The following is a 19,790-nucleotide window of genomic DNA, read 5'->3' as shown; positions in this document are numbered from 1 at the left end:
CTGTAGCTTCAAGAACAACAAGAAGTCTTGCGGCACCTTATAGACCTAACAGATATTTTGGAGCATAAGCTTTCGTGGGTAAAGACCCGCTTCATCAGATGCATGAGTGGGTGGTGATTTCAGAGGGGTATTTAAAGAATGGGGTCCCAGAAGAAGGGAGGGCCAGAGCTGACAAGGTCTATTCAGCAAGGTGGAAATGGCCCAGTATCAATAGTAGGTATCAAAAGAGTAAAAAACAAGTCAGATCAGACGGGGGGATAGGATCTCCCCATTAGACTCTGACAATGGCTCATGACACCCAGGACAGAGAAGCTGCCTTTGTAAGCTGCGAACCACTCCCCGTCTCTGTTTAATCCTTGGTTAATGGAGTCAAATTTGCAAACAAATTGCAGCTCAGAGATTTCTCTCTCCATTTGATTTCTGAAATGTCTTTGTTTCAGGACTGCCATCCTTAAATCTGTTAGTCTATAAGGTGCCTCAGGACTTCTTGTTGTTTTTGAAGATAGACTAACACAGCTACCTCTCTGATCGATATCCGAAATCTTCAGATTAGTTTATTGTATGTGATCTTTGAAATGTGAACCCCTGGCAGAAATTTCTGGGCTCTTTTGATTTCCATTTGGATTACACAGAAATATAAGGAGGAGGCGTGTAACTTCTGTCATAAGCATCCACTTTCAGAGTCCATTTTAGAGAAATGCCAAATAGCAGAGTGCCTATGCAGAGTCTCACTTCCCTGACTGTGCATGAGACCCTTCAGGGTCTATTGCAGGAAGAGACATTATGTCAGATTCCCAGCCTATGGGTCAGGACCCAAACATGATCACCACTAGATGGTTGTTTTTTTTTTTTTAAAGGCTCACTGGCTGGGTGGTTCTGAGCTGCATGTGGCTCTTTAAGGAGCCATTTGTGGCTCCCCCCTGCTGCCACCACTCACACCTGACTTCCAGTCCCTGCCTTGCTGTGCTGAAATGGAACTCAGTTTAATTAGTTTAACATTTGGATCCCTCCTGCCCTCCATTAAACCAATTAAATTGAGTCGCATTTCAGCATGGCAGGGCAGGGAACTTCCTGTGCTGCAGGTGGGGGTAGGGAGTAGGAGGGCTGGCGGGAGCCATGTAGCGGCCCAGCAAAGGAGCAGCAGGGGCTGTCAGTAATGCTTGTCTTAGGGAGGAGGGGGAGGGCTGTAAGGGGTTTAAGCCAATAAGCGGGGTAGGGGCAAATCAAGATTTATGGGGGGCGGGGGGAATTCCTAGGGGAGAAACACCCTGGTTTTGAATTGCCTTGGGTCACAAGCCTTAGTAAATTGTCAAAATGAGTCACTGTCTCAAAAAGGTTGGGAACGAATGCACTATTGGGTTCATGGGGCCATCTGGGAACCAAGGCTTCTCCACGTCCTCTTGGGACTTTCATTATGTGTTAGGACTGTAGAAAGTGCCACTTACACTTCAAGACTCTTTCAGCTGTTATGATTAATGGTTATGCTAAACAGGATTTGATATGGTAATGAGATGGCAAAGTACCTGGAACCTTCCCTGATCCATTTTTGATTTGTGACTCTAAAATCCACACTAACAACTAAGGGATATGTGTATAATCCTCATTTTCTGAAATAACAAATATATACATGTACAGGTTTTTGAACCTACACACATATTGAGGAGTTAAGACAGACTATTGAAGGATAAAGCCATTTTGTTTGAAATGTTGTTCCAAAGTGTGATTTAGACTTTTTTAAGTACGTTTAAGAAATCAGAATGCATTGGTACAGACATGTTAGCTGTGTCTTTCCTGTTTCTAGATAGAATTTTAGATTGAGATCTGACTACTACATTTTTATGTTAGTTCTGGTCCATGAAGATAAGATGAATACTTAGGTATGATTCACCTTTTTCTTTGCAAGGTGTGGCAGCTTGGTTCTTCTTCACCCAACTTCACTTTGGAAGGCCATGAAAAAGGAGTGAATTGCATTGATTATTATAGTGGTGGAGATAAGCCTTACCTCATTTCAGGAGCTGATGACCGCCTTGTCAAGATTTGGGATTACCAGGTACGGGGTGTTTACCTCTTCATGAACACGTCTGTTGAGTAAATTGGCTGGCTCTATCAGTAGCAAAAAAAATTGAAACATTGGGAAAGGAATGAAGGAGAAGAATATTATTACATTTTTATGTCTTTGAATAGAAGACAGACTCTTATGTTTGGATATTCCAGGAAAACTGAACTAAAACTGGTAGGTTAAAAATTACTTGTAACACTATTTACTGGCAGTGGATAATCTGCATATTAGAAGTTAACGTTGTCCTGAATAGCACTGGATTATTTTCTTGTTGAGTAGTGGGTCCCAATTTTTTTAATTTGAGACCAGCCTTCTTGCAAGGGATTGGGCACCCACATGCTCTTTTTATTCCTTTACTGCGTTTCCAGCCATAGTCTCCTTTTGTATCCACTTTTTTATCTCTGATTATTTTGCCTGTTATTTTTCATGCTTGTTGCTTCAATGCCTTGTCCTGTCCATCTGTGATTCTCTCCTCCACATTTGCTAGATATATTTTGCTTGACTACTGACGGAAGACGTTATCCATTCCAAAATCTGTGATTTGAGCTGAATGGTGTAGGAGTAGAAAAGTTTTTGGGCAAGCGCACTGTTGCGGGAACTTGGAGCTTATAAGCTGTCTATATATGGCTCGCTGTGCTAGGGGCCATTGCAGGAGCAGCAGGAAGGGAAGACAGACTCCCTCTAACAACAGTCCAATGGTTTTTGTTCCTGTTGTGGATGCACACTGCTGTAGAACACACTGGAGATTGAAAGGGAGAGTTTTAGCCAGTGCTGTTGAATGGCTCACTATGGGAATGCATGAATTAAAATCTTGCCACTCCATGCAGCTGTGAATGGCTTTTCTTTTTTCATAATTCTAGGCCCCTCAAGCACATTCAGTTATGTGAATAAATACCCTTAATCACAAGGGAAAAAACAAGACTACTGCTATCCTTGTCCCTTATATGCAGATGTATATTCCAATTTGAAGCAAAAATTATGGGCACTGACCAGTCTTGAGCTACCTTGCTCACACCTGTGTCTTGTAGATAGGAACCCAGTTAGCCTAAGAAACAGAGAAGCAGGTACACTAGTGGGAACAAATTCAACTTGGACAGTTTTTTCTTAGAACAGACTCCACAGTGTGCTGTTCTTTGAACCAAACTGAAGAGGAAGTAAAGATTACGAAGACTAGAGACATGCTTACATAATTCTGATATTAAATTTCTTTCGAGAGTGATCTGAGAAAATTGCACTGTTAATGTTTTGTTTTCTTGTATTTCTAATGCTTCTTATAGAATAAAACCTGTGTACAAACACTGGAGGGACATGCACAGAATGTATCCTGTGTCAGCTTCCACCCTGAGCTGCCAATCATAATCACAGGCTCAGAAGATGGTAACTTTGAGTTTTGTGGCATTTAATACATATTAGCAGTAGTGGAGGTTACATGCCTTTTGTAGGCTTAGAAGAACTAGTTTCCTTGTTTTCTTTTTATTTATAGGGCTGTAGGAATATTTACTATTGGTTTTAAGTCTCTTTGTAAGGTCAATCTCTGTTTGGCTCTTGGCATTTCTCACTTTACACCTATGCCTTCTGGCCTCCAAGAGATTTTACATGGGATCAGTCAAAGAAAGCTTTCTCTTAATTACTTGTTTGAGGCTTGGTCATCCTAGGTGGTCTGCAGGCCTTCCCTATGAATTTTTCCCCTTTTCCTTGGGATGTAGGTGTCAGTTTCTGCAACTTTGACTTGAAGTAACGCAGTCTTCCTCCACATTCATACCCTTGAGTACTCCTTTTGAAGACACTAAAGGTGCATCTCACCAACAGGAAGGGCAGAAGGGGATGGCTGAGGAAAGCAGATGGCTGCAGGGGTGCTGGTGCTGAGAAACCCAGGGCATCTGTCAACTGTGAGCCCTCACTATCTCTGCACCGCCACATGAGATCTGTTTACCAACTAGAAGCACCTAATTGCTTCTTCCTGTGATCCCTCAGGTGCACGCTAAAAGATTCTTCTGTGTTGATTTCCCCTCTTCCATCTCTGTTCCAATGTGGGATGCCAAATATCCCCCCAAGCATCAGAGAGACTGTGTTAGAATTGAAAGATTAAGGTTATATTTCACTCGAGTTTAAATCACAGGTTTTAGTTTTACATGTCTTTGGATTCTTGCTGCTGAATGTCATATACCCTATTACTGAGAGAGGAGACTGAAATTGTACATATCCTTTTCTCCAGGAACTGTTCGCATTTGGCATTCAAGCACATATCGCTTGGAAAGTACACTCAACTATGGCATGGAGAGGGTGTGGTGCGTAGCCAGTCTGAGAGGATCCAATAATGTGGCTTTGGGCTATGATGAGGGAAGCATCATTGTTAAGGTATGTTAATATGAAACTAGAAAATGTGCCATGAAAAATGAAGTGATTTTTTTTAAAAAATAAGTGTTCTTTAATTTATTCACCTATTCTAAGTCATATGTACTTAAAGTGAATGAAAAGAAATGTGAGCAGTTTAATGGGCCAAGGATGCTCATTTTATATGTTGGTCTTATTAGCTTGGCCGTGAAGAACCTGCCATGTCAATGGATGCTAATGGAAAAATTATTTGGGCTAAGCACTCAGAGGTGCAACAGGCTAACTTGAAAGCTATGGGAGATGCTGAAATTAAAGATGGAGAAAGATTGCCACTGGCTGTAAAAGATATGGGGAGCTGCGAAATCTACCCTCAGACCATTCAGCACAACCCTAATGGACGGTAATAGACTTGTTAAAAAATTAAGACAAAATTCCCAAGTTTGGTTTTGTTTTGTTTTTTAAATTTAGAAATATGGCTTACATAAAACCCCCTTCCAGACAATGGATTTAGTCCATTCCCATTAGCCACCACACACAATTTTCACACCCACGCTTTCTTTTCCTTTAGGTTTGTAGTAGTGTGTGGGGATGGCGAATACATCATTTACACAGCTATGGCTTTGAGGAACAAGAGTTTTGGTTCTGCACAGGAGTTTGTATGGGCACACGATTCTTCAGAGTAAGTGGTTTTAGTTTTGCATTGTATTAAACTACCTTACTGCTGCTAATTTCCAGACAAAACAAATGATGAACTTGCCAGAAACTGCTAAACTTGGTTAACAAGCACTTCTGATATAGGGGAAAAAAATCCAATATTCTAGCTTAGTTGTTACAGCAGTTCTTTATGGCTGTACAGTGTAAAATTTTGCTTTCTTGTTGGGGTAACTGATTTGTAATGGTGCATTTTTCGCTATACGCATTTAGGTATGCAATCAGGGAGAGCAACAGTGTTGTAAAGATATTTAAGAATTTCAAAGACAAGAAGTCCTTCAAACCTGATTTTGGTGCGGAGGGTAGGTTTTATTTGTATTTCCTAAATCTGCCTGATCACAGATCTTAACGCTTTTTTCTGGAAAAAATGTTGCTAGTGAAATATTAATTCCTTCTACTTTTGTTATTTGTTTCAGGTATCTATGGAGGTTTCTTATTGGGTGTCAGATCTGTGAATGGCTTGGCATTTTATGACTGGGATAACACAGAATTGATACGCAGAATTGAAATTCAGCCCAAACATGTGAGTTTTGCTACATACCACTTGTAATACACTAAAGGCTTTTGCATGGAGCTGTTAACTATAAAAATTATATTTTCATACTTTCTGTAATAGAAAGCGATTTTTACATAGACACTGTATTCTACATTTCTTACACTGAACATGCAAACGAACAAATATTTTGATCCAATGTGTGTATCCTTTTTTCATACCACAGCACTCTAAAACCTAAATGCTGTTTCCTCGTTTTCATTTAGATTTTCTGGTCAGACTCTGGTGAGCTTGTCTGTATTGCAACAGAGGAATCATTCTTCATACTGAAATATCTGTCTGAAAAAGTTGCAGCAGCACAAGAAACTCATGAAGGAGTCACTGAGGATGGCATTGAAGATGCCTTTGAGGTAACTGCTCTTAAAACTGGCAGTGCATTTAGGGCAGTGCCCAGTGCAGTCAACGAGAAGCTTTCCACTGACTTTAGTGGGCTTTGGATCATGTCTAGTGTTACTGCACACATTCAGATCTTTTAAAGCTGTATCATGCAGAATAATTAGTAGCATGACCCTGTTTTAAACTTGTCTTCCATCTTTTAGAAAAGAGGAGGTGAGCGTTAACAGAGGGGAAAAATGCTTTGGCTTCAAAGGCTTCATCTACACTAGAGGGTTTTGTCTGCAAAACTCACGGAGCATCTACGCATGAAATGTGCTTTCGTTCACAGTCTGCTGACAAAACTTAGCACTTCCGCTGATGGCGTTGTGCATCTCCTGAATGAAGAAAAATGCCTTTTGTCAACAAAAAGCCGTGTAAACGCTCCTGGTGGGCCCTCTGACAGACAGGGTTGCCGGTTCACCAGTTAGCCCTGGTTGCTGAGCTTCTGGTCAGCCCTTCTGGCAAGAGAGTGGTCAGGCAGTCTGGCCACTCTGTCAACAGAGCAGATTGCTCTTTTGATCTGCTTTTGTGTGTGGACATGATCTGTCGACAGAAGTTTTGCAGGTACATCTCTTCCAACAATAACTTCTGTTGACAGGTTGCTGTAGTGTAGATGTAGCCATAATATACAAATGTCTACAAAGAGAACTTGTTACCTTTTTTTCTACATTGATTTTTATATTGTGTTCTAATACAACTAAAATTATCTTCAGACACAAAGCTGGGTAATAGTTTAAATTTTCCTTGAATTTTCAAATGGTACTGAAATTTAAATGAAGTTCAAGATTTGGTTAGTGGGTATGTGCTGAACAATGTTTTTAACAAGCACTTTGGAAGAAAGTGATGTGCACGTGTTTCAAAACTAAACCAGACAGAGTTAACAAGGATACAGCGTTTCCATCGTATCCAGAGAAGTTGTTTATTCCCCTCTGTTTGGCACTGGTGAAGCCGCATCTGGAGTATTGTGTCCAGTTCTGGATCCCCCAGTATAGAAAGGATGTGGACACAATGGAGCGGGTCCAGCAGAGGGCAACAAAAATGACTTGGGGGCTGGAGCACGTGACCTATGAGGAGAGGTTGAGGGATTTGGGCTTTAGTTTGTAGAAGAGAAGAGTGAGGGGAGATTTGATAGCAGCCTTCAGCTCTGTGAAGGGGCACGCTCTGAAGAGGATGGAGAGAGGCTGTTCTCAGTAGTGACAAGTGGCAGAACAAGGAGCAGTGGTGTCAAGTTACAGAGCAGGGGGTGTAAGTTGGATTTTTAGGGAAAAACTATTTTGCCAGGAGAGTGGTGGTGGAATCTCCATCCTTAAAGCTTTTAAAGTCCCAAGTTGACAAAATTCTGGCTGGGGTGATTTTGGAGAGGGTTGATCCTGCTTTAGGCAGGGGGCTGGACTCGATGACCCCTGAGGTCCCTTTGAGCCCTAGGATTCTATGAAAGTCTCTCTCTTCCCTCCTTCCCCCCCCCCCCCCCCCCCCCCCACAGTTCAACATAGTCCAGGTTAAAATTTGATCTGTAATCCCAGTCTTAATCTTTGATGGAAGTTTATTGAATATATTTATAAATGTTAAAGTGAAGGTGAACGTTCCATGTCTTTAACTTGCCTTGTTCCTCACAAAGGATGGAGTGGCTAATTGAATTTGGATAAAAACAAAAAGCAGTCAAGTAGCACTTAAAAGACTAGCAAAATAGTTTATTAGGTGAGCTTTTGTGGGACAGGCCCACTTCTTCAGACTAGAACAGACTCAATATTTAAGACACAGAGGACCAAAAACAGTAAGCAAGGAGGACAAATCAGAAAAAGATAATCAAGGTGAGCAAATCGGAGGGTGGAGGGGAAGATCAAGAATTAGATTGAGCCAAGTATGCAGACAAGCCCCTATAGTGACTCAGAAAGTTCACATCACAATTTAAACCATGTGTTAATGTGCCGAATTTGAATATAAATGTCAGTTCGTCCACTTCCCTTTCTACAAAGGAGCGATAATTTCTTTTCAGTAACACACATACCTTGAGGTCATTGACAGAATGCCCCATTCCATTAAAATGTTGACTAGCTGGTTTGTGGATCTGGAGCGTTTTGATGTCTGTTTTGTGCCCGTTGACCCTTTGTCTAAGGGAGTTAGAAGTCTGTCCAATATACAAAGCATCTGGGCATTGTTGGCACGTGATGGCATATATGATGTTAGTAGAGGAGCATGAGAAAGTGCCCGTGATTCTGTGAGTAACCTGGTTAGGTCCAGTGATTGGTATTTCCAGAGAAGATACGTGGACAAAGCTGGCAGCGGGCTTTGTTGCAGGGAAAGGTTCCAGGACTGGTGTTCCTGGGGTATAGGCTGTGGCTGTTAGTAAGGATCCTCATGAGGTTGGGAGGTTGTCTGTAGGAGAGAACAGGCATGTCACCCAGGGCCTTCTGGAGTGTAGCATCCTGATTAAGAATAGGTTGTAGGTCTTTAATAATTCGTTGCAGTGGTCTGAGTTGGGGGCTGTAAGTGATGACCAGTGGTGTTCTGTTCTTGGCTTTTTTGGGCTGATCTTGGAGTAGCTGGTTTCTGGGTGTGCATCTGGCCCTGTCTTTTTTTAACTTCTCCTGGTGGGTAATTCAGGTTTATGAATATTTGGTAAAGTTCTTGTAGTTTTTGGTCTCTGTCAGTTGGATCAGAGCAAATGCGATTGTACCTAAGAGCTTGACTGTAAACAACGGATCTAGTCACGTGTGCAGGATGGAAACTAGAAGGGTGTAGATAAGTATAGCGATCAGTAGGTTTTCGGTACAGTGTGGTACTGATCAGGCCATCCTTGATTAGTACTGTAGCGTCCAGGAAATGTATCTCTTGCATGTTGTAATCGAGGCATAAGTTGATGGTGGGGGTGTAGATTGTTAAAGTCTCTGTGGAATTCTTCTAGAGCCTCTGTACCATGGGTCCAAATCATAAAGATGTCATCAATGTATCTTAAGTAGAGGAGTGGTAATAGGGGACGAGAGCTGAGGAATCGTTGTTCCAGGTCAGCCATAAATATATTAGCATATTGTGGGGCCATGCGGGTGCCCATAGCAGTTCCACTAATCTGGAGGTATAAATTGTCCCCAAAACGGAAATGATTGTGTGTGAGAACAAAGTAACAGAGGTCAGACACCAGATTGGCTGTGGTGGCATCAGGGATGGTGTTCCTGATTGCTTGTAATCCGTCTGTATGTGGAATATTAGTGTACAGAGCCTCTACATCCAGTGTGGCAAGGATGGCGTTATCAGGAACTTTTCCGATGTTTTGTAATTTCCTCAGGAAGTCGGTGGCATCTCGGATATAGCTGGGAGCGTTGGTGGCATAGGGTTTGAAGAGGAAGTCCACGTAACTGGATAGTCCGGTGGTAAGGGTGCCAATAGCTGAAATGATAGGGCGTCCAGGGTTTCCCGGTTTGTGGATTTTGGGAAGTAAATTGAATAATCCAGGCTGCGGCTCAGATGGTGTGTCTGAGTTAATGAGGTCCCGAGTAGCAGCAGGGATAGTTTTTCATGGTTGTCCCAGTCCTAATGTTAACATGTTTTTTTTCCCTCAGGTTCTTGGTGAGATTCAGGAGATTGTGAAAACAGGGTTGTGGGTAGGCGACTGTTTTATTTACACCAGTTCTGTGAACCGATTGAACTATTATGTTGGAGGAGAAATTGTCACTATTGCTCATTTAGATAGGTGAGTATGTAGTTTATAGTTGTCAATTTATTTTGTAATGCTTATTTTAAAACCCTGAAATATTTCATATGAAATATTTCAACAACTTGTCACTGAGTTCACTTCTTAGCATGCACCCCTTTTCTAGCCACATTAGTTTAATGTATATTGTGGACCATTTTTACTGCAAGATTGCATAGAGTAAACTGAACAGGGTGTTAGGTATTACTGTTGCTATCATAAGATCTAATGAATCTTCCGCTGGAAGAAGAAATTAAAACGTGTGTTTTTGTTACAGGACAATGTATCTACTAGGGTATATCCCCAAGGACAACAGGCTTTATCTGGGCGATAAAGAGCTAAACATCGTTAGTTACTCCTTATTGGTCTCGGTGCTTGAGTATCAGACAGCAGTAATGAGACGAGATTTTGGTATGGCTGACAAAGTTCTTCCCACAATTCCAAAGGAACAGAGGACCAGAGTTGCACATTTTCTTGAAAAACAGGCAAGAGAACATTACTGCAAATGTAAAGAGTGTGAATGTAAACTGTAATTCCTGTTTAACCTTTTTTAGTTTACTCAGTAGGGAATTCTCATGTTACTGTACACAAACCAAAGATTGTTTAGTGACAGTTCTTTAAAATCAATTTACATAAAGATCTTAAGAATAAAGCAGCCTTTTTTTTTTTTTTTTGTTCTTTGTGCAGCAGTCAGTTTGCCTTGGGTAAAGGAAGATACTTGGTGTTTAGAATGAAATTTCTAAGATTGCTGATAAATATGATAGACTACAGTTTGACTTTTGAAAAATCTGTTTAGGGTTTCAAACAACAAGCTCTTGCAGTATCCACAGATCCTGAACATAGCTTTGAACTTGCTCTTCAGCTGGGAGAATTAAAGATCGCATACCAGCTTGCAGTGGAAGCAGAGGTAAATGTAATATTCACTTTCCATTAAAGTCTTGCTGATACTGCTAAACTTGTATCGTGTGGGATGAATTTAACAGAGGACTAAGGGGTGGGCGGCAGGAGTGGGGGTGGGAATCAGGATCCGGGATGGAGAACAGATCCTTGAACCTGCTTTGCCTTCCGCACTGCCCCTGTCCCGCCAGTGACCGGAGGAAACCTCTCTGGGAGGTGCTCTATAGGGAACTGAGATCTGTGGGTGGGAAGGATGTTCTCTTTGCTGTCCCTCTGGAAAGCCATCTGACTTACCTGACAACATATACTGGTTCAGGGTTCATAACCTTCCCTTCCAAGTTTGTGCCCTCTTACTGGAGCACAGCTATAATGGAGACAAGGGGGAAGCCAAGAACTGGTGCATGGAAACAGGATGTCTGCATGGATAGCCACTGATTTGCAAGACTTGCCGGTGTCAGGGGCTGAAGCCTCTGCCTGAGCAGAAACACCAGAACCTAAACTCCACTTCTAGTGCCCAATGTAGATGATCTCCCATAACTAACTTTGAGGATAGTCTCATTAATTGCCAACTTCAAATGTTCTCTTACAGTATGTGTGAACCCCTTAATCTTAGCAATCTTTTGAGCTTTGACGCTCTAGCTAGCTTTCTGAGACCTGAAGAGGAGCTTTGTGTAAGCTTAAAAGTTTGCCCCTTTCACCCTCACAATTTGGTTACTAGAATTGATCTCACCTGCCGTCAGTCACGTTATTTTGTAATAGGAATAGTGTCCATCTTAAGGTGGACAGATAATTCAGATAGAATAGTTTTATTACCAAAAACATTTTGGGTGTGTCTCTGCACTAGAAACTAACTTTGACGTAGCCATCAGTCTACACATTTTTTCCCTTACTTCACAGTTGGGCTCCTGACTTCAAAGTCCTTACTCCGTTCCCAGGAACAGAGTAGTGCCCTACTGGGAAGTTTAACTTTGAAGTAGGGTGTGTGTAGACGCTCAGCTTCAAAGTTGCTTGCTTTGAATTAAGCAACTTCGAAGTTATTTTTGTAGTGTAGACACAGCCTTTGAGTTTTTGTTTTAAAATAAACGCCTAAACACCAAGTCTGATAACTTTTACGTGCGTACACCTTGCTTTCTCCCCTTTTAATAAATGAAATCCCTACTAGTTTGCCACATGAAAATGACAAATTTTACCGTGTGTATAAAACAGTCTGTGAGGCTGCAACATTGACAATCTATAGCTGTTACATTGGCATTTTGTGTGGGTATATTAACTCAAATATTCTGAGGCCTGGGGCAAATACATGTAAGTAAGGCTATTGTGTCATGGAAATAACAGAATCCATGACTTCCAGAGAGCTCCAGGACTGTTTCAGTTGTGGGCATGGAGCTGCCAACCAGCTGGGTCCCCAGAGCATGCATCTGCTGGGGAGAGAAGGGGTAGAACTCCACAGCCCCCAGTGTACCAAGGTGTCTTAGAGGATCCTTTAGCCATGGGCCCCATCAAGCCGCAGCTATTGTGAGCCCCAGCAGCAGTGGGTGTTGGGTATCCTGCTCCCAATTTTGTTGTTTTTAATAGTAGTCACAGACAGGGGAGGGTCTTTTGTGAATTTCTGTTTGTGTGTGACTTGTATTAAAAATAACCATGGGAAAAATCTTAGTCTTATACGTGAATTTGGGATAACACAGCTAAGCCTGACTGAATTTATACTAATCTGCAGTTTTCAAAGAAGTCTTTCCTTTAAAAAATGTTCTGTTCTCTGATTTTAAAACACTGAAACATGGAAAATCTCTTGCAGTCAGAACAGAAGTGGAAGCAACTTGCTGAGCTTGCCATCAGCAAATGCCAGTTTAGCTTAGCCCAGGAGTGTCTGCACCATGCACAGGACTATGGAGGTTTATTGCTATTGGCCACTGCTTCAGGAAATGCTAACATGGTGAACAAACTAGCAGAAGGAGCTGAAAAAGATGGGAAGAACAATGTGGCTTTTATGAGCTACTTTTTGCAAGGAAAGTAAGTAGCCAAAAAAGGCTTGAACTGTGTTCATTCTCATTGTTTTCATAATACTTGGACTGAGGTGCTCCATACCACACAGTCCCAATCAGAGCTGCCACGAGTATGGTGCTACAACTGCTAATGCAGAAACGTAGACTCTTTTCCTGTTTAGCTATCCCATGTGAGATGGAAAAGAGAGCCAACACCATGGGCTTGTCTACACTTGCCCCCAATTTCAAAGGGGGCACGTTCATCAGGGTGATGGGAGAGTACTAATGAAGTGCTGTGGTGAATACGCAGCACTTCATTAGGCTAATTCTTCCCCATGGCAACTTCGAAGTGTCAAACTTCCAAGTGCTGATGTGTGCAGCCACAGGCGCTTCAAAGTGCCTTTACTCCTCAAAATTAACATGCCCCCTTCGAAGTTGGGGGCAAGTATAGACCTAGCCCACGTGACCAATAGACAGTGACAGCTTTTCAACTATTGCTGTAATGTAACTTGACATGCTGCTTTTAGTGCCCACCAGCCCTGTCACTTCCACTTTATGTAGAAGTTTGATGGCTTACCTCCATGTCTCTCCCCGTCCCCTTCTGAAATGGTCATACAGGTGTAAATCTTGATGTAAGATAGGTTAAGGATGACAGGCAGGCGATCTCCTGAGTTAAAGAATGGCAAGTGACTGGTGGCTCCAGACAGTTTACTCTGCAACTTTCACAATTGCGTTGTTTTTAAACAAATGGAAAAAGTGGTCTGTTTTTAATGTGAAACAAGCTTGATATTTTGAAATAATCTGTATTAAAATAAAGCTTTGTTGACGTTTCATTTCTCCTGTCCACTAAAACTGAGTCTTGAAGTTTTTTTTACTTCAGTAAAATTTTGAAGAAATTTTTTGGTCTTGTTAAAACACTGTACTCAAATACTACACAAGAAGATGATACGAGTCTTGAGGTTGCAAAGATGTTTGATCAGACAGTTTCTTTTAAATGACACAAGGAAAGATGTTTGCTCTTGCAGCCTGTGGCAAAGCCCCTGTTGACTTTTTGAGTAGGTCTGTGTCTCTTGCATCAGCTGAAATATAAGGTTACCATCCATCCCATGTTAGGTGAGATGGTCCCATATTTGGGATGCCAAAAAGGCGTCCAGGCTTTTTTTTTTAAATGGACTAATGTCCCATATTTGGGCCCTCCCCTGCTGACCTTTTCTGCCAGCAGCTGTGGAAGTGCAGCTGCTGGCGGGAGTTACTTCCCTGAGCCTCAAGGAAGTTGGGCACATCGCTGGCTGCCGTGTCCTTGCCACTTGCCCGGGGAGTGCTGGGGGCTGCAGCTGCTGTGCCTCCTTCCTGGCTCCTGGGGGGCTTGGAAGAGCTGGAAGGAACTGCCCCTCCCCTTGTATCTCCCTGTCCGGTATTTGGGACAGGGAGATATGGTTGCCCTACTGAAATAGTACTGAACACACTGTAGTCTATGACTTTCCAATAGGTCATACAGCATGTATATAGAACTTCTAGTGGACTGGAACCTTATTTTTGTTTCATCAATTTGGTATTACTTTGAATACAAAGTTTATCTAAGATTTTTCTTGTTTTCCAGAGACACCGAAAACACAAATACATTAGATTAATGCTAAATTAATCCTTGGTAGATTCTTGCAAAAAGAAATTCAAAATTAGTGTGCTACATTTTGCTTATTGTGGCATGCCTAACCCTAGTTTTCAGACTGATGTTCCTTCATATCTTTCAATAAATGTGATGTACATCAGGTGCAAGCAGAAAGACTTTTTGTTTTTCATTACTTCAGCAGAATCATGGTTTGAATCAAATGCAGTATCTGCCTTTTGGTATTTTAACAAAAGAAGGTATTAAGGTATTGTAGGTAGTCCACTGTGTCCAACGATGGCATCTTGAGCTTGCACAGGCTCATAACTGCAAAGGTATTGACAACTTCAATATTTAACATTCTAGGGTTGACAGTTGTTTGGAACTCTTGATTAAAACTGGACGTTTGCCAGAAGCTGCGTTTTTAGCACGTACATATTTGCCAAGCCAAGTTTCAAGGTAACTTTTAAATGTTTTTAAAGTGGAAATACTTTCCTTTTCAAAACTCGCTGTTTACGTATGTATTGTGTCCTATTGCCAGAGTTGTAAAACTGTGGCGAGAGAATCTCTCTAAAGTCAATCAGAAAGCTGCAGATTCCCTGGCTGATCCAACAGAGTATGAAAACCTTTTCCCTGGATTAAAAGAAGCTTTTCTTGTTGAAGACTACGTAAAGGAAACTCATTCTGATTTGCGGCCAGCCAAGGAATATCCACTCGTCACTGTAAGTAAAGTATTTTGTTTTCATTAATATAAATAATTCCACACTTGCAGTAAGAACGCCAACTCTAAGATTCTTTACTTATGAGAATTTTTCTCCCTGCTGTTCTGTTAGCCAAATGAAGAAAGAAATCTACTGGAAGAAGCTAAAGGCTTTGAGCCTTCAAGAGTAATAGCAGCCCAGGTCAGTGTTACAACTCTACAGTAAAGTTCCAGGATGAGGCAGATCTAGTATTGTGCACTAGCAGCTGTGGAGACACTACTCACTTTTAATGGGCAAATCATTGCTTTGGTGTGCTTTTGTTGCTGCTTTGTGTCATTGCTGCTGCCCCTATCAAAACATTCTTTCACAATTATTATTTACTTGAGCTAATACTGATTGCTCCACTAGCATGAATTGCTGTATATCCCTTGCAGCACTAAAATTACATAAATCCATGTTGGATGTCAAGTTTGGTATTGCAAACTAAACTAGGGCTCTTTAAATTTCTGAAAGATGGGTGAGAAATTGTTACTCGTATATCTTTGTACGATTGCATGTGAATAATAGTTTGCTGTTGAGTACAGCTGCAAACATCTAATAAATTTCAACAGGATGAATACAATTCAGAGCTAGATCTTCCTTGTGAAGCTCATTACAAATAGCTTCAGCTGTTTTCCAGAAGTTTAAAAGTCCGGTGATGTAAAACAAGCCACTTTTACATTACATGAATATTTTTTTTTAATACCCCATCTCCTACTATGAAATGGCACAAATTGTCAGGTGGGGAAATCCAGCTTACATTTCTCCTGTAATTTTAAGATCTTTTTTGAAAGCGGGTAGTGTCTTAAAGGGCTCTTTATTTAAAAAAAAAAAAAAAAAAAAAGCCCCAAACCTGTCTTTGAACCATGGGAAAGAAAATGCTGACAGTCCTGTTTTTTGTGTTCTTCTGAGTTAAACCATTAAATATTCCCCCTTTCAAACATCCTGCAGCAGGCTTAGAGAGTACACTGAACTGTAAGGCACATGCTCTCTCAAACATTTTAAACTGAAAACAAACGTGTTTATTTACTGGAACAAAATCATGGGTTTTACAAAATGTTTTCCTGATTTTTCATATCATTCAAAGTTTTTTTTAAAAAAAATTATTAGAAAAATGTAGTGTACATCTCCATAGAGTAGTATATGTACTCAGGCCATGGCTACACTAGCCCTGCGTTTTGGAAGGGGCATGCTAATAAGGCACTGCCATGAGTATACAGCGCCTCATTAACACAATGGACACCCTGCATGTCTTGAAAGTGCTGCTTTCAAAATGCATGCCACCTGTGTAGACCAGGGGCCTTTTGAAAGGAACACCCCATGACTTCAAAAGCCCCTCCTTCCCAAAACCAAATGGGAAGGAGGGGCTTTTGAAATTAGAGGGGTCCTTTGGAAAGGCCTGTCTAGACAAGTGGTATGTGTTGTGCCACTATGCTAATGAGGTGCTGCATATTCACTGCAGTGCTTCATTAGCATCTGCCAAAGTGGCTCACTAGCATGCCCCTGCCAAAAGGTGGGGGGCTACTTTAGTGACTGCCCCAGAGTGTTGTATAATGTAAGGCTATGTATTAGTCGAAAAGAATGCACCCAAGCTCTGAAGCATGTGAATCAGAATGTGTGTTTGAATCTCATGCCCATAGGTACACATTATCAGCTTGAAATGGTTTAATGATCTGATATGCTAGTCTATGCAAAATATGAATCTGCTTAATACTTTCCCTATCCTGCCATCAACCAAAATAAACTAACACTTGCCAAGAAAAATTAGATTTTTGCACTAATTTTCAGCTGTTTTTTGGTGTAGTAAGAAACACTCATCTAGTCCCAGGAAAGTTTTTAAATAAAAATCTGAAACAAAAGGCCCTATTTCTTTTGTTGTAGTAGCCTCTTAAAAAAAAAAAATCTCACTTTGGAATTTTGTTTTCAATATGATCTGTAGTTTTACATTGAAAATGAGACATTTCCATGCTGCTGGTGCATACATGAAATTTCATTAGTGTTCATCTTTAAGTGACCTTCAGTGTAACAAGAGAAATCTAAATTCAGGTGTCAGCAATTGATGTTACTCAAAAGCTACTTAGAGAAACTGTTCTCTCTAAAGGAAGAAACAAACCCATGATCTCCTAGCATCCTTAAATTTGGACTTTTATGCAAATTAATGTAGTGTAAAGAGGCTTGTGAATATGAAATCTTCTTTGCATCTCAGAAGGAATCTGAGGAGGAAGAACTAGTTTCATCTCCAGTTCCAAGAAATTCTGACCCACTTCGAACGACAAAAGATGAAAAGGTACACTTCAGTTACAAAAGTATTTCTCTGAGATAAAGAGGAAAGCTAATCTGAAACTACAGTTTGAGATTTTATAATCTCCACAGTGGAAAAGTGGTGATAAAAACCTCATGTGAGCTCACTTCCATTAAGACAGCAGAAGTGTAGCACTTAAAGGCTACGTCTACACGTGCACCCAACTTCGAAATAGCTTATTTCGATGTTGCGACATCGAAATAGGCTATTTCGATGAATAACGTCTACACGTCCTCCAGGGCTGGCAACGTCGATGTTCAACTTCGACGTTGCTCAGCCCAACATCGAAATAGGCACAACGAGGGAACGTCTACACGGCAAAGTAGCACACATCGAAATAAGGGAGCCAGGCACAGCTGCAGACAGGGTCACGGGGCGGACTCAACAGCAAGTCGCTCCCTTAAAGGGCCCCTCCCAGACACACTTTCATTAAACAGTGCAAGATACACAGAGCCAACAACTAGTTGCAGACCCTGTATATGCAGCATGGACCCCCAGCTGCAGCAGCAGCAGCCAGAAGCCCTGGGCTAAGGGCTGCTGCCCACGGTGACCACAGAGCCCCGCAAGGGCTGGAGAGAGAGTATCTCTCAACCCCCCAGCTGATGGCTGCCATGGAGGACCCCGCTATTTCGATGTTGCGGGACGCGGATCGTCTACACGTCCCTACTTCGATGTTGAACGTCGAAGTAGGGCGCTATTCCCATCCCCTCATGGGGTTAGCGACTTCGACGTCTCGCCGCCTAACGTCGATTTCAACTTCGAAATAGCGCCCAACACGTGTAGACGTGATGGGCGCTATTTCGAAGTTACTGCTGCTACTTCGAAGTAGCGTGCACGTGTAGACGCAGCTAAAGTGATTTATTTGGTGATGAGCTTCCATGGGACAGACCCACTTCATCAGATCAATTTCCAATACAGACTGACATAAATACAGAGAACCAAAAGAAAAGAGTCATTATTTAAGCTTGCAAAATACCCAACTGGGACAGATGTGAGTGTACATCCTCAGTCACCATTCAGTCCCCCGCAAACTAGCAGCTGGCCTTTGTTTACATGACCAGAGAGACCAGTTTGTTATGGAACAGCTGCACACACTTATGCTCACCTGCAGATATTTATTCCAAGTAGTGAAAGTTTGTAGTTTCAAATCGCAACAGTACTTGTGGGCGAGTCTGAAGAGCTGCATCAAAGTTGGTTTGAAAACATACCCCTCTGAAGCAGTGTTTCTTAAACTGTTGTGTGGAAAACTGGTATTCTGTGAACTTGCAGGTGTGCTGCAAGCATCTGACACTTTCTTCACATCATACACTGCTGGGCTATAGTTCCTAAAACCAGATAGTGTCACTACTTCATTGCTGTGATTCCTGACTTTAAATTACTTCATTTTGCTCTTGCTGTATGTTTGGTTTTTTGGGCTGACAATTTAAGAAAGTTTTCACAGATGTTCAACAAAATTTTGTGTTTAGTGGGCTCAGTTGAAGAAACACTAACATTCACAGCATGCATAACTATGGTAAAATTTTTCCCTGGCCCCTAATCCCAAATACTTTCCTTCTCTCAGGCACTTCTGGATTTGGATGATGATTTGGATAACCTGGATCTGGAGGATATTGATACTACAGATATCAATCTGGATGAAGAGATCTTGGATGACTGAATTTGATTTTAAGTGACCAAATACTTTTAATTTGCTATAGTTAGGAGTGGAATAATGTTAATGTGGACTATAAAAGCTGGAAAGCAGTTTGATTTTTATACTGAACCTGAACCACATGGGCCCTATTCTAACTATCAGTTGCATAAAGAATTTTCAAATTGCAACTTCTTGACATTCATTTAGCAACTAAGCAGCTCTCCATAACATGTAATATCAAGCGATTTAAAATAAAGTCTTTTAAACAGATCAATTTCGCTTGTATTCTTGCATACCCCTTTTCCAAGGGATAATACATAAATATTTAGTGACCAGTGTACACATTTACTGGATGATAAATAGGTCCAAAATTGTGTGCTGTAATTCCAGATGCTTAGCTCAAGTTGCATATTTAATATAGATTAAACTGCCTTTATAAAAAAAAAAAAAAGTAGCCTGGGGTATTTTCCATTCAGTGTGGGGTTGTTTTTGTTTTTATTTTTTATTAAAACCAGCAGGTGGGCACCTACTTGTGATGTAAAATAGCCAGTTAACTAAATGCTAAACATTAATAGATTAAAGGGAAAGCAGGTAAGGGTGGCCCCCCCTGCCCACAGCAGTTGCTGTATTGGCACTTGCTAAAATGACAGGTATTGGGTAAAATGAATTAGCCATCATAACTGACCAACTTTTAACAACTGCCATTCAGCTTATTACAAAGGTTTAGTTGAATAATAAGCTTTGCCAACTTCCCTCAGAGGTCAAATAGCTTCACTGCATTAGGGTTTAGACAGACTGAGCTGAGAACTCATTGAATTTCTTGTCATCCCCCCTGCCAGGTTGAACAAATGTGCAAAGAATTAGAACTGATGTACTTGTCCTCATCTTAGCTTGAAAAACTGAGCACTAG

At 41.3% G+C, this 19,790-nt stretch overlaps 1 protein-coding gene across 3 annotated transcripts in view; it reads left to right on the top strand.

Moving 5' to 3' along the window:
• The window catches only part of COPB2 (COPI coat complex subunit beta 2), a 28,664-nt gene extending 9,514 nt beyond the window's left edge, over nucleotides 1–19,150 (top strand). The window contains exons 6-22 of one of the 3 annotated variants that reach the window (XM_075003615.1): nucleotides 1,904–2,050; nucleotides 3,337–3,436; nucleotides 4,275–4,417; nucleotides 4,594–4,793; nucleotides 4,962–5,072; nucleotides 5,318–5,406; nucleotides 5,521–5,627; nucleotides 5,864–6,007; nucleotides 9,590–9,720; nucleotides 9,998–10,205; nucleotides 10,517–10,627; nucleotides 12,413–12,627; nucleotides 14,572–14,664; nucleotides 14,747–14,927; nucleotides 15,039–15,107; nucleotides 17,155–17,232; nucleotides 18,809–19,150. In XM_075003615.1, the coding sequence (XP_074859716.1) occupies nucleotides 1,904–2,050; nucleotides 3,337–3,436; nucleotides 4,275–4,417; nucleotides 4,594–4,793; nucleotides 4,962–5,072; nucleotides 5,318–5,406; nucleotides 5,521–5,627; nucleotides 5,864–6,007; nucleotides 9,590–9,720; nucleotides 9,998–10,205; nucleotides 10,517–10,627; nucleotides 12,413–12,627; nucleotides 14,572–14,664; nucleotides 14,747–14,927; nucleotides 15,039–15,107; nucleotides 17,155–17,232; nucleotides 18,809–18,904 (2,223 nt within the window). In that variant the 3' untranslated portion in view covers nucleotides 18,905–19,150. Of the gene's footprint in view, nucleotides 1–1,903; nucleotides 2,051–3,336; nucleotides 3,437–4,274; nucleotides 4,418–4,593; nucleotides 4,794–4,961; nucleotides 5,073–5,317; nucleotides 5,407–5,520; nucleotides 5,628–5,863; nucleotides 6,008–9,589; nucleotides 9,721–9,997; nucleotides 10,206–10,516; nucleotides 10,628–12,412; nucleotides 12,628–14,571; nucleotides 14,665–14,746; nucleotides 14,928–15,038; nucleotides 15,108–17,151; nucleotides 17,233–18,808 lie in introns of all 3 variants that reach the window. The other 2 variants (XM_075003614.1, XM_075003616.1) reach the window with 2 other exon arrangements.
• Nucleotides 19,151–19,790: the final 640 nt, after the last annotated feature.

Source organism: Carettochelys insculpta, chromosome 10 (genome assembly GCF_033958435.1).
Source record: "Carettochelys insculpta isolate YL-2023 chromosome 10, ASM3395843v1, whole genome shotgun sequence".
Lineage (NCBI taxonomy): Eukaryota > Metazoa > Chordata > Testudines > Carettochelyidae > Carettochelys > Carettochelys insculpta.
Note: the sequence above shows the minus strand (reverse complement) of the source record. Positions and strands in the feature narration are given on the sequence as shown.